This window comes from Sciurus vulgaris, assembly GCF_902686455.1.
Source record: "Sciurus vulgaris genome assembly, chromosome: 7".
Lineage (NCBI taxonomy): Eukaryota > Metazoa > Chordata > Mammalia > Rodentia > Sciuridae > Sciurus > Sciurus vulgaris.
The window spans coordinates 64,919,569-64,933,024 of record NC_136467.1 but is presented as its reverse complement, the minus strand read 5'-3'; the positions used below and the strand labels follow the sequence as shown (position 1 = coordinate 64,933,024).

The 13,456-nt window shown below is 36.8% G+C and overlaps 2 protein-coding genes across 2 annotated transcripts in view; one reads left to right on the top strand and one right to left on the bottom strand.

Moving 5' to 3' along the window:
• Positions 1 to 6,504, bottom strand: part of PNISR (PNN interacting serine and arginine rich protein) — a 25,873-nt gene extending 19,369 nt beyond the window's left edge. Inside the window, exon 1 of the mRNA XM_079148644.1 lies at positions 6,372 to 6,504. The gene's annotated coding sequence lies outside the window, so the exon portion shown is untranslated. The remainder of the gene's footprint in view (positions 1 to 6,371) is intronic.
• On the top strand, positions 6,465 to 13,456 carry LOC306665727 (uncharacterized protein; the record flags this gene model as incomplete). The annotated part of the gene is made up of 4 exons (XM_079147368.1): positions 6,465 to 6,557; positions 6,771 to 7,039; positions 9,316 to 9,445; positions 10,348 to 13,456. The coding sequence occupies 4 exons, from the start codon at positions 6,465 to 6,467 to the stop codon at positions 10,399 to 10,401; spliced, it is 546 nt and encodes a 181-aa protein (XP_079003494.1). The 3' UTR covers positions 10,402 to 13,456.

The following is a 13,456-nucleotide window of genomic DNA, read 5'->3' as shown; positions in this document are numbered from 1 at the left end:
TTACGAAGATACCCCTCTTAAAACAGGCTTAAAAAAAGTACAGTAACTTCAGAGTCTTCCTATATACCAGAAGTTTTATTTCCAAATTTAAAGTTCTAATTTGTGTTACTCACCGCCATTTTTCTGTTTTTAAACCAATCACTTATATAACTATTGCTATGTATCCAAAGCTTTTCTTCCCTAAAGTTCTTATGGAAGCCTACTATTCAAGTATAGTTTGATAATTTTAGACTGAGAAAACTGAGAAAAGATATGAAACTGTGAAAGGCAGAGTAGAATTAAAAAAAAAAAAAAAGAAAGTGACAGTAAGTCAAGGAAGAAATTAGGAGCTATTTAAGCACTTTAATTAAAATGGAATTGAGAAACTTGATTTGATTAGCAAGGAAGACTGCTGGATGAGGATGTAGATAGAAAAGTGAACCATACAATGGATCACTATTCAGTCATTAAAATGAATAAGGTAGATTTTTATGATTGATATGTTACAAACTATATTACTGGTGAGAAAAACCTATACAGAACAGCATGAAAAATAATGTCACTTGAGGCCTTTTCATACAATTATGTATAGATAATTCCTAAACTACAAAAAAAAAATCAGGAAAATTTGATTTTTAATTTTATATTCTGTACTCTGACTTTATCATGAATGTACTTTTCAAAATATATAGATTTTAATACAAAGAATCAAGGGAAGCTGATGAGCATAATCCATAATGACTGATATGGAAAATAAAAATTTACACAAAAATCACTTAACTATGAGACACTGAGCAAACTACCTGACCTTTACTTCATTTTCTTATATATGTTAGAGTAAATTTCTATAATTTAATCCAATAGAAGCACCTCTGGCCATGAAACCTAAATTTAGAGCTATGCTAAACTTTGTAGAAAAAGCAGATTTTAGGCAAAGACTAATATTCAAATATTTAATACTACCTTTTATGTTTCAATCTAACTCAACACTTGATAAAAAGGTTTCATTATTTTTTAACTAAAGAGCAAGAATCTAAGCTATTAGACTGCAAGAATTAGAAGTCCTATTCTTTCTTCATTTTCATCATAAATTGTCACTATTAACAAAACTTAACATACAAAATCTGGAAAACAGAAGTAGTACAACAGCATATCACCAGGTAATCTACAGATAGATATGTTTTGTCTCTCAGTATTGGTAAGGGATTGGTTTCAGGACACCCATGGATACCAAAATCTGTGGATTCTGAAGTCCCTTATATAAAATGGTATAGTTTTTTCATATAACCAATGTACACTCTTCTATATATTTCAAATCATCTTACTATTACTTACATTACTACTTAATACAACGTAAATACAACATAAACGGTCCTTTTACTGTAGTTTACATAATAACAAGAAAAAAAAGTCTATGTTCAGCACAGATGTCATTTTTTTCTCCCCAAGTACTTTCAATCTGCAATTGCAACCAATTAAACCCACAAGATATGGAACCCCTGGGGATGGGGTTGTAGCTCAGTGGTAGAGTGCTTTCCTGGCACATGTGAGGCACTGGGTTCAATCTTCAGCATCACATAAAAATAAATAAAATAAAGGTACTGTGTCCATCTCCAATTAAAAATACTTAATATATATATTGTATCATAAAATATGTATGTATATATATCCCATATATATCCCACTGATAGGGCAGACCGTGTTTTTAAATTAACTGGTTCTTTTGTTAGTTGGTTTATTTTTCAATGCTGAGGATCAAACCCAGGACCTCCAGCATGCTAGGCAAGTGCTCTAATTTAGCTACACCTTCAAGATCACCTTTGGTTTTAATGAATAACATAACCTTGCACCATTAAAAAAAGACATTTACAGTTTGGTTAATACTGATTTGGAAAATATTAATAGCTGTTAAACATGGGCCTTCACTATACTTCTGCATTGTTTGAAATTTCCTTAAAATTTAAAGATGATATATAGTACTTCTTACAGAGGAAATGTAGTGGAATTTTTCATATTTTTGTCTTGGCTCAAACAAGAATCTTCTGAGGACAGAAGAAATATCTTTCGATTATCTGAATTCTGCACACTGCCATATTAAGTGGTTAAATACTCATTCACTTAAATGTTATCAAGCAAATACATGATATTTGATCATGAAAATGACATTGTAATACTGCTGTTATTTTATAACATCAAAATTCAATCCCTATTATCCATTCTTCCTTTAGACTTAATTTGAAGATCAATAGACTCAAAAATCTGGAGAGGGGCTGGGGAGATAGCTCAGTCGGTAGAGTGCTTGCCTTGTAAGCACAAGGCCCTGGGTTCAATCCCCAGCACCCCCCGCAAAAAAAGAAAACGTCTGGAGAAATCTGATGACTGAGGAGTCAAGCTGCAAGACATTTTTTTTTGGCAGTTCTGGGGATAGAACCCAGGGCCTTGTGCTTGCAAGGCAAGCACTCTACCAACTGAACTATCACCTCAGCCCTGCAAGACTTTTTTGAGACTATTTTCTTTCACAGGGTCAAGCTAACTGTAATATCCTTGGAAAACAATTGAGATTTGGGAAGACCAGAAAGATTAAAAAAAAATCAAGGTTCACATCACATCAAAACTATCACATTGCTGGAAATAAAATTAAACTTACGATTATCACCAGTGTTTGTAGACTGAATTGTGTCTCCTCAAACCTAGCTAAAATCCTAATCCCTTCTACCTGTGAAGTCCTAATCTTATACCTGTGAATGTATCCTTATTTGGAAAGTCTTTGCAGTGTACTCAATTAAGATTAGTTGTACTTAATTAGGGTAAGATCAAAACAAATGACTGTTTCCCTACAGGAGAAAAGATTCAGACACCCAGACACAGAATGCCATGTGACTACAGTTGCAGAGGTTGAAGTGAGGAGTGAAGTCAACGCCAGGACTACAGAAACCATCAAAAGGTAGAAAAAGGCAAGGAAGAGTCCTACCCTACAGCCCATGAGGAGAAAGCCCTGACAAATCTTGATTTCTAAATTTCTGCTGTTTTAAAGCCATTCACTTGGTGGTAATGTGTTAGGGTAACCCTAGTGAAACCAATAGTCAGAAAAGTGAGCATTTACCTCATTCCTTTCTAAAATGATTTTGTATTGAACCACCATGTCTCTGAGTTTTCTAACATGACAACAATCATTAATATATGCAGACGTCACCCACAGACTGTGTGACAGAGATGAAATGAAATTAAAATTTGGTGTTTTAAAGCCCTTAAGCATCAAATGAAAAATCACAAAGATATAGAAGCAGCTCAGGAGACTGAGGAAAGAGGATCATGAGTTCAAAGCCAGTCTCAGCAACTTCACTGAGCAACTCAAGCAGGACTCTGTCTCTAAATAAAATACATTAGGGTTCAGTGGCCCTAGGTTAGATCCCTAGTAAGCCCCCCCCCCAAAAAAAGATATAGAAAACACATCTGTCCTTTGATGGATAGGTAAAATTGTCCTCACATCAAACACAAAGCTGAAGTCACAAAATACAACGATCCTCTTTGTACTTGCCATTTCAGTCTTACACACAAGTGACCTCAAAGTCAAAAAGAATTCATTTGTTCAATTCAGGTTAGGTGGAAATGGCACTGGTAAAAGTTATTTTTGTAATCACTTGGAATGCCGTTAAATGAATTTTTGCAATTTGATTTCACATACATTTTAGTACATAGTGACAAATGTTGAAGCTTGTAGTTTAAAAGAGGTACAGCATTAAAAAAAAAATGCAGATCTTTCTCATGCTTTCCTCTCTCCTGCTCACTCACTCTCTCCTCCTCAATTTTCACACTCTCTCTTGCGCATGCTCTCTCTCTTTTCCTCTTATTTTCTCTCTTACCCTGCAGGGAGACACTCTGTTTGCTTAATAAACCCTCGTTTGTCAAAAAAAAAAAAAAAAAAAAAAAAAAAAAAAAAAAGCAGGCATTGGACAGTTTGGTTATAATGCCCCCAAAACTAATATAACTGAAAAATAAATGGAGAGAGAAGGCCTAAAGTGACACCCTATTAGCAATAAGCCACACCTACATACCTGGCCTTAGTTCCATGTCATCTGGCAAAGAAAGAACTGAGTTCTTGGAGAAAGAGCTGATCTAGGACTGGGGCAGGAAATATAAGATGAGAAGGGACCATCTTATGATGCCAAGAAATAGAAAGAGCTACAGAAAAATAAATTGATGGGGCACATAAAGGGCAGTAGACGAAAGAGCTGCCAATGGTGAAAGCCTGAAACAATTTAAATATCAAAATAAAGCTGTACTAGATTATAACACAGATTATAAAATAAATATCCATGAGTCTATACTGACATATTTAAATAACCTCGGGCACACTAGCACACACTTGTAATCCCAGCAACTCAGAAGGCTGAGGAAGGAGGATCTCAGTTTGAGGCCAGCCTCAGCAACTTAGCAAGACCCTGTCTCAAAATAAAAAATAAAAAAGGTTGGGGATGTGGCTCAGAGGTTAGGCACCCTGGGTTAAAGCCTCACTACCAAATTAATTAATTAATTAGTTAATTAAGTAATGGGAGGAAAGGGACAAATCCCCCATGGCGATTTCCAAATAAATTATGAAACTACTACACCCTAATGGAGGGGGAGAATAACTCTCCATTACTAAGAGTAGGGTATGCAAAGCAACTTCCTTCCAAAATGTACAGTATAAAAGGAGAGAGGGGGGTAACTTAACATGGAGAAACCTGACAAACATTATCTTAGGAGGGTGATCAAACTCATTATCAATATGTTAAGTCACACTGATAGTATGTCCTCTTTAAAGCATGTGATGAAAACACTAATAGCATTTCAATCATGAGAAAACATCTGGCAAATTCCAAAAGGAGGAGACCCTACAAAATACCCAACAACCCTTAAAAATGTCAAGGTACTCTATACATATGCCAGGGCTGCATAACCAAGTACCACAGACTACTTGGTCAAGTAACAAATATATTCCTCATAGTCCTGGAGATTGAAAGTCCAAGATCAAAGCTTCAGTAGGGTTGATTTCATTCTGAGGACTTCTGCTTAGCTGTAGATGACTGTCCCTCTGAGTTCTTCAACTCTTCTTATAAGGAAACCAGTCATACTGGATTAGATCCACCTGAATAAACTTATTTTACCTCTTAAAGACCCTATCTTTAAAAGACTCGATCTCCAAATCTGGTCAATTTTGAAGTAAAGAAGTTAGACTTCAACATATGAATTCTGGGGGACACAATTCAAACGTAAGTCATAAAAAACAAAGCCTGGGAAACTGTCACAGTCAAGTGGAGACTAAATGCACATGGTGCCTAAATGTAATGCGGTCCTCTCCAAACAGGATTCTGGTGCAGAAAGAAAAAGAACTACAGTTTAAAAACTAGGAAAAAGGAACAGACTATGGACTCTGTTAATTACAGTTTATCAATATCGTTCCATAAATTGTAACAAAAGTACCACACTAATCAGGGAAGAAGTGGGGAAGGAGGGACAAGTATGTACTATCTGCTCCATTATTCTGTAAATCAAAAACTGTTTTAACATATAAGTTTATTAATATTTTTTAAGAAATACAGAGCCTCTCAAGAATATCTTAAAAGAACTGATTTACTACTCTTCTCCCTATGGCTCCCTTACACTTTACAAAACAATCCCACAGTAAATTCTTGTGTTCTCGTTTGTTGTTTTTGCTTCATGAATAAGAAATTTCAGGTTTACTTTGCTTTAATGGGGTCAGGGAGGGAAAGATTAATAAGGTATTAAGAGTTTAAATTAGAACGTTAACTTAAATACCTAGAATCAAAATTTGTCCGAAGCCCAATTTAAATGATGATATATTCACCATAAGACGAAACAACTGAAATATCGGATACTACCTGTTTCCTTGTGAAGCTTAACACTTAACGTCCATCACTGATAAGAACACAAGAAAAACAAAAAGTAAGGAACCTAATTGTAGTTAACAAGACGCAGTGGCCTTCAGCCGCGCCTGCGTAGTCGGAGGCACGCAGAGTATAAACTCCAGCCCGGGCCCCCCGCCTCCTCCGCCGCGCAACACCCCCTCCCCATAAGAGTTCCCACTGCGCACGCGCAGTACTTAACGGGCCGGTCAGAGCCCAACAATTAGTCCCGTCTCATCCAAGAGGAAACTCTTAATTAGAAGAAAAGGTATGAACACTCTCTTTAATAACATTTCCCTTTCACAGAGAGCACCTCTGATTCACCAAGTCAGGCGGGCGCTGCTGCTTTAAGGGAATGAGGTTCCAGCAGTCACGCCAAGCAGGGTACGCAGCCTATTAAGAAAGTCATGCTAAGTAGGCCAAAGCAACCAAGAGGTTTGTAATAATCCAGCAAGTCCCCACGTGCAATTGTTCTTCATCACTTACCCACTCTTGTTCCAGAACACCGCTGTGGCCACGGTTCTTGCAATACCTCTCCAACCCTTTTCGATGCTTCTACTTCTTCACGAACAAGACAAGATGGCGCTCGATAGGTCTCACCCGGAAGTGAATATTAATAACATCCGCTTGTCACCTGAAGCCATACTAGCCCTCGTCCTTGCTTGTGGGCACGTGACTTTGCCGGGTTAACATGTTCCGATGCCATTTTTGTTATGGGCAAAAACACATCGACTTATACAACTGTCCGACATTCCTATACATCACGTCAGCTCCGTTGCCCTACACATTTTCATCCTTAGAGTGGACAGAAAGCCAAGGGACTAATGTCCACACAGAAGGACGCCCCTCAAACCCCTTATTTTAGTAATATGCCCCTCCCTCAAGAGGAAGTATGCGCCCCAACCCCGCCCTCGACTCCCGGAACACTCCCGCTCTGGGAAAAGGGCTGAGTTCACGTTTCCACTTTCAGACTACGGAAGGACCCCAGGGTCAAACCCAGCAACTCCGGCCAGTTGCAGGGTGATCCCGGAAGAGCTCTTAGGCAAGCTAGCATTTGACCCCAAACTTCTTGGGAGTACCCGAGACTGGGGCCTCATTGAACGCTGCCCGAACGTTCGGGGGGGACAGGATATTCGTGCAGGTGGCCTGTCTGGGTAGGTAACCAAAGTGGAGACTTTATCCGAACTCGCAGCCATCTACTCGTCTTCTTTGTTAACCCAAAGCACGGCGCCCCCTTCTGGCAGCGTTTGCTCAGCTCTACTTGGCTCAGCTAGTTCTTATATTTCTTTATCCGTGACCTTTAGGAAATAGTGCCCGGAAGTCTCCTACTCCTTTTCCTCAACTATAAGATGGCCTCCCAGAAGGGTGTATGCAGTGCTTTTTCTTGGATTCAACATGTTTTAGTATGAACAACATTTGTGTATCAAAGGTACCAATTTACATACTAGGAGCCTCAAGTTAGGAAAAAAACCAAAATGTTCCAAAAATAATAGTATTTATTTCGTAGCTAAATCGCGAGAAGGTGCCTTTCTAGAACTGACAAACTTGTGTAACTGAAGAAAGCATGCACAGAATCTAAATCGTTAAGTTGGGGAGTTGTTGGGGGGGGGCGCTGCAGATTACAGTGGAGCAAGATTACTATTAAATGAATAACAAAGATATTATATGGCCCACAGTTGGTCTCACACTGACATCTACTTGTCATCTCTACGGGAGACAATATGGGTACCTTTTACATGAAATTCAGTATTCCTTGCTAAAACACTGAACCCAGACACACCTCCATTATCACTGAAATAAAGTCCTCGCTGGCAGATCATCTGCTGGTTCTATCCAGGAATTAGCCAGAAACAATGCAACTCCTAGAAGAAAACGTATAGTCAACACATCAACATATAAGCACAGGTAATAACTTTTTCAATAGAACCCATAAAGCTCAGGAAGGAATGCCAAGAATAAATGGGATGGCATCAAATTAAAAAGCTTCTGCACAGCAAAGGAAAACAAAAATGTGAAGAAAGAATGTGCAGAATGGGAGAAACTTTGCTAGTTCCTCTTCTGACAGGATTAATATCTGGAATATGTAAAGAACAAAGGACAAAAAAAATTAATGTGCAAATGAACTAACAGATACTTCTCAAAAGAAATACAAATGGTCAACAAATATATGAAAAAAAGTGGTTTTAACATAATTAGGAAATCAATGTTACATTGATATTTCATCTCACTACAGTTAGAATGGCTGTCATAGAGAGTACAAACAATAAAGCTGGAAAGAATGTGGAGAAAAGAAGTCCCACACTGTTGTTGGGAGTGTAAATTAGTACAACAGCTATGGAAATCAGCATGGAGATTCCTCGAAAGATCAGGATAGAACCACCATATGACCAGCTTATTCCACTCCTTGGTATTTATACTAATCATCACACTACACAACAGTGAAACTATGAAACCAGCCTAGGTGTCTATCAATGCATGAATAGATAAAGAAAATACGGTACATATACACAGTGGAGTTTTATCCAACCATAAAAGTAAAATTATAACATTTTCAGGAAAATGGATAGAACTTGAGAACATTACATGAAACAAAATAACAAACTCAGAACCACAAGATTGTATGTTTTCTCTCATATGTGGAAGCTAGAGAAGAAACAGGAAAAGAAGGGGGGAATCTCATGAAAATCAAAAGGAGATCAGTAGAGAAAAGGAACCTGGGAGAGGGAGAATGGGAGAGAAAGGGGAAATAGTGAACAATGATACTGGTTATATTGTAGTTATATTGTATGCATGTATGAATATGTATCAACAAATCCCACCATTATGTACAATTTTAATGCACCAATAGAAATATGGGGGGGAGTCATCATACTATAGCAATATTATGCACACCCAAGTTTATAGCAGTGCAGCTCACAATGGCCAAACTATGGAACCAGCTCAGGTGTGTACTAATGGATGAATGGATAAAGAAAATGTGGTGTATGTATAGATAATGGAGTTTTATTCAGTCATAAAGAATTAAATTATGTCACTTGGAAGAAAATGGATGGAACTTGAGAACATTATGGCAAAACAAGCCAAACTCAGAAAGTCAAGGGGGGTATGCTTTCTCTCATATGTGAAAACTAAAGAGAAAAAGGGAAAAAGAAAGGTGTATGTGGCAGCAGGGGGTGGGGGGAATCTATGAATAGCAAGTGGAGATCAATGGAGGAGGAAGAGGGACTCAGGAGAGGGAGGAGGGAAGGGAAAGGGGAAACACTGGGGAATGATATTGGCCAAATTATATTGTTATATGTATATACACAAATATGTAAAAACAAATACCACCGATTTGTACAACTATAATGCACTAACAAAAATATGGGAAAAAAATACATGCTGTAGCATGATGCCTGAATGTGCTTTTCCTGGCTTGCTGCTTTCCTAGGTTTGGCCCTGGTAGACTTCAAGGTTCTCCAGATTGGCCAACCCTCATGATGAACCCTTTGAGCACAACAGGCAATGGCAGAAGCAGTCTAGATGCCTGGATTCTGGTGTTAGAAGAGGATGAAGTGGAGGTATTCAGAACAGATGGACACTTATTTCAACTGATCCCATCTTCGTAGGCTGCTTTTCAATTTTAGAATTACTTCTTACTTTGGTTTTGTCTATTTTCCTTAACTTTCTGACCATCATATATTTGAGTCAGCAGGCCAAAAAATTTTATATATATATATAAATAAAAAAAAAAAAAAATATATATATATATATATATATATATATATATATATATATATATATGCTGGTCCTCAAATCTAAGCAACTTTCAAAATATAAATTTACCTTGGGAGAAAAGTTCACTACTTACACCTGAAAACACCATAATGTGAGTTCATGAGGATTCTACTGAAGGCAAAAGGAAAACTTCTTTTCTTTGACCCTTTTCTTGATTACAACCTAGCACAACTAAGACTACCAAACAGTTTAATATGCTTCTGAAAGTCACTTTATGGAGCAAAAACTAGAAGGACATATACCACATTAGTAGTTATCTCTGGTTTTCCATATAGTATAAGCTTGTTTTTCATGAGAAACACAACTGGAGAAATAGTCTATCTTTGTGAAACCCGTCATGTTTCTACTACCTATAATCATCCTGTAATTGTTTGCTTATTTCCCTCATAAAGTTGAGAAAATTTGGGGATGAGAATTTTCCCCTACTTCTGCATTCCAAATGCCCAGCATCCTGTTCAACACACAGAAATGTTTATATTTGTCATATGATTGGATTCATATTTGAACAATGACCCCAATATAAGTCAAACATTTTGGATAGCTATCCATTGCCAAATGGAGGGGATCATTAAATGCCTCACATTTTGTTCCTTGGTGCCAGTTTAATGAGACACTAAGCAATCACTTTTCCAGACCAAAAATGAGTTTTACAGTTCTATTTTCCGTTCCCTAACCATTCTTTCAGAATTTTCCTGTAACAGGGCCTGATAAAGAAAACAGCTACTATTTGCATACTTAATTTATTTGTATGACATGGTACACATTATTATTGTTCACTGTATACTAAGTACTGGGTATATCAACACCAAATTTTCTCAGTGTGTGTACATAAACTCCTGTGCTTTGGTCATCTTGGTCCCTGATTATCAAGTGCTTTTAGCAGCCATCTTGCCATTTGCCAGGGGTACCCAGTAATCTGCTAATGATCAAGGGACTTTGAAAGTTAATTTTTAAATTAACTTCCTCTGTTTGTGGTGTTTGAAGTAGGAAATTTTAGAGAATAATATACTTAGGACCTTGAATCATGGAGAGAAATTGCCCCTAAAGTAAAATGGAAAAAACGATGAGATGTGGAAAAGATACAGAAATAGGAACTGTTCCTGCTTGTCGATATTTGAATGTTATAATACTAATAGGTTCCATGCCACATCTTAAAACTCAAAATTCTACAGTCGTGATATACATATGCAGAATATTAACCTAAAAAGGGAACAAAATTCCAACACATGCTACAATATGGATGAACCTTGAAAACATGCTAGGTGAATTAAGCCAGACACAAAAAGACAAATATTTTATCATTCCACTTTTATGATGTACCTACAATAGGCAAATTCAGAGACAGAAAGTAGAATAGAGGTTGTTAGGAGTTGGAGGAAAATGGGAGTGGGGAGTTATAGTTTAATGGGTACAGAATTTGTTCAGAATGATGATTCTGGAAATGATGGTGTGGTCTGTGAATGTACTTAATGTTATTGAATTATACACTTAATGATTAAAATGGTAAATTTTGTTTTATATTTATTCTTTCACAGTATAAGCATACTTAACATGCTACAAATTATTATGAATTGCAACTCTTTAATTCTTCAGTAATATAATTACTTATGTATCTTTTAGAAAGTAGTAAGACTTTCTGGTATAATGAAGTATGAGGTGGACATGAAATAATAATTGGTCTGGGGGAGTAGCTTGCCTAACATGCACGTGGCATTGCATTGGAACCCCAGCACCAGAGAGAGCAGCAATTTTAATTATATAATGATAGACCATACTTTAAGTTAGATTGCAGAAAGACTGTATATTCTTATCTAAAATTTTTTTATGACTCAAGCTACTATTTCCATACTTAATTTATTTCTACAACATGGTACACATTATTATTGTTCACTGACATCTGATTCTCCACGTACTTACAGTATACAGAACGTGCACTTCTAAGTTTTCTTAAAGGAAGAGAGGTCTTTGTGAATTAGTTTTTGGCCATTGTGCTGTAGGTAAAGTAGTGAAGTCATTTCTGGTCTAGGTTTATAAGACCTGGTACAGGCTCACAGAACTGCATATTTCAGATATTGCAGCAAGTTTCAGAGGATTGGCAATCTTCTATCAGCTTGTATCTCTGAGCTGCTGCATGGTAAACAGTTGTCAGAAAGATCCCCAAATCTTCCAAGGACTTTACAATGACCCCAAAATAAGCTGTTGAAGTTCTGGAATCACTTACTACAGCATAAGGCTAACCTAACTTGAGATATAAGTATTGGTAATAGAAACTGGGTGTTGCTCAAATGAAAAAACCTATAATAAAAAGCCTTAGCTTAAAACAGAAGTATCATCTTTGAGGTTGGCTGGCAGACAAAGAAAACTAAACTTGGAGCCTACAAACATGGCATTTTACATTATACAATGATAAAACACTACATAAAACTGTTACCTTTAATTATCTGGGAGGTAATAATATGTGTGTATATGTGTATACATACAAAATGAATTTCAAGTTTGAGAAGGAGATTGAAAAATGAGACTCTAGTGTGTGGTAATTCTTTTAGATACATTTAGCAGGGTACTCTAAGAAAAAGTAAAAATGGACATGGTAGTGCATGCCTATGGTTTGAAATGTATAGGAGACTGAGGCAGGATAATCACTTGAGCCCAAGAGTTTGAGACCACGCTGGGCAACATAGCAAGACCTCATCTCAAAAATCAACCATTCATACATCTATCTAAGAAAAAAATGGGTGGCTTGTTAGCCAAAACAGGATAGATTAATGGCAACAAAAATTTTGAACTTCATGCAAGATAGCATTTTTCAACTCCAAGAAGTAGGAGGTAAAGTTGAAAATGCTTTTAAGTGACAAAAGATCATGAAAATTCAGCCTTATAGCAAGAATATAAGTAAAGGCATAAATTTCACATCTATTTTGGAATTCTTTTCAATGGATGAATTAAGGACGTGGAATCTTAACTTTTTCCCCACTTGGAGAAAAAAAAATGCCTGAGAGTGAAAATGTGGTTAAAATTATGCTTTTCGGGGGCTGGGGAGATAGCTCAGTTGGTAGAGTAATTGCCTTGCAAACACAAGGCCCTGGGTTCAATCCCCAGCACTGCAAAAAAAAAGTATGCTTTTCCCACCAAAGCTTATAAATTAACTGCCAGAAAGTGGGACAAGAAAGCAAGGAAATACAATTGGCTGTTCTTATTTGGAGCCAGGGTTCCCTGGCTCCAAATTCCATATTCATGGATTCAACCAACCCTACCGCAGATTGAAAATGCTTGGAAAAATTTGTGTCTTTATTGAACATACACTGTTTTTTCCCTGTCATTAAACAATACAGTATAATAACTGTTTACATAGCATTTACCTTGCAATAGGTATTTTATGTAACTTAGAGATGATTTAATGCAAATGCTATGCCATGTTATATAAGGGACTTGAGCATCCTCAAATTTGAGAGGGATGGGCCTGGAATCAACCCCCCATGAACACCAAGGGAAAAATGAATAGCCAACCCAAAATATATGTATTTCAAAAAACTCTGATATGGATACTGGCACATGGATCTGACTGGAAATAGATGCAAAGCCTACTAAGTTTTTCAGAATTATTCTGAAAGACCTCCAAACTTGACTAAAAGAATGGGCAACTATTCCATATTAAAAAGAAATATACAACTTCTGCCCTAATCATCCAAGAAATGATCTCACAAAAAAATGTGCAACTCCCAAGTATTGCATATTCTTCAGCAGTCATTCAGATGTAGCAAAATAAGTTAATTAAAAAACAAAACAAAACAAAA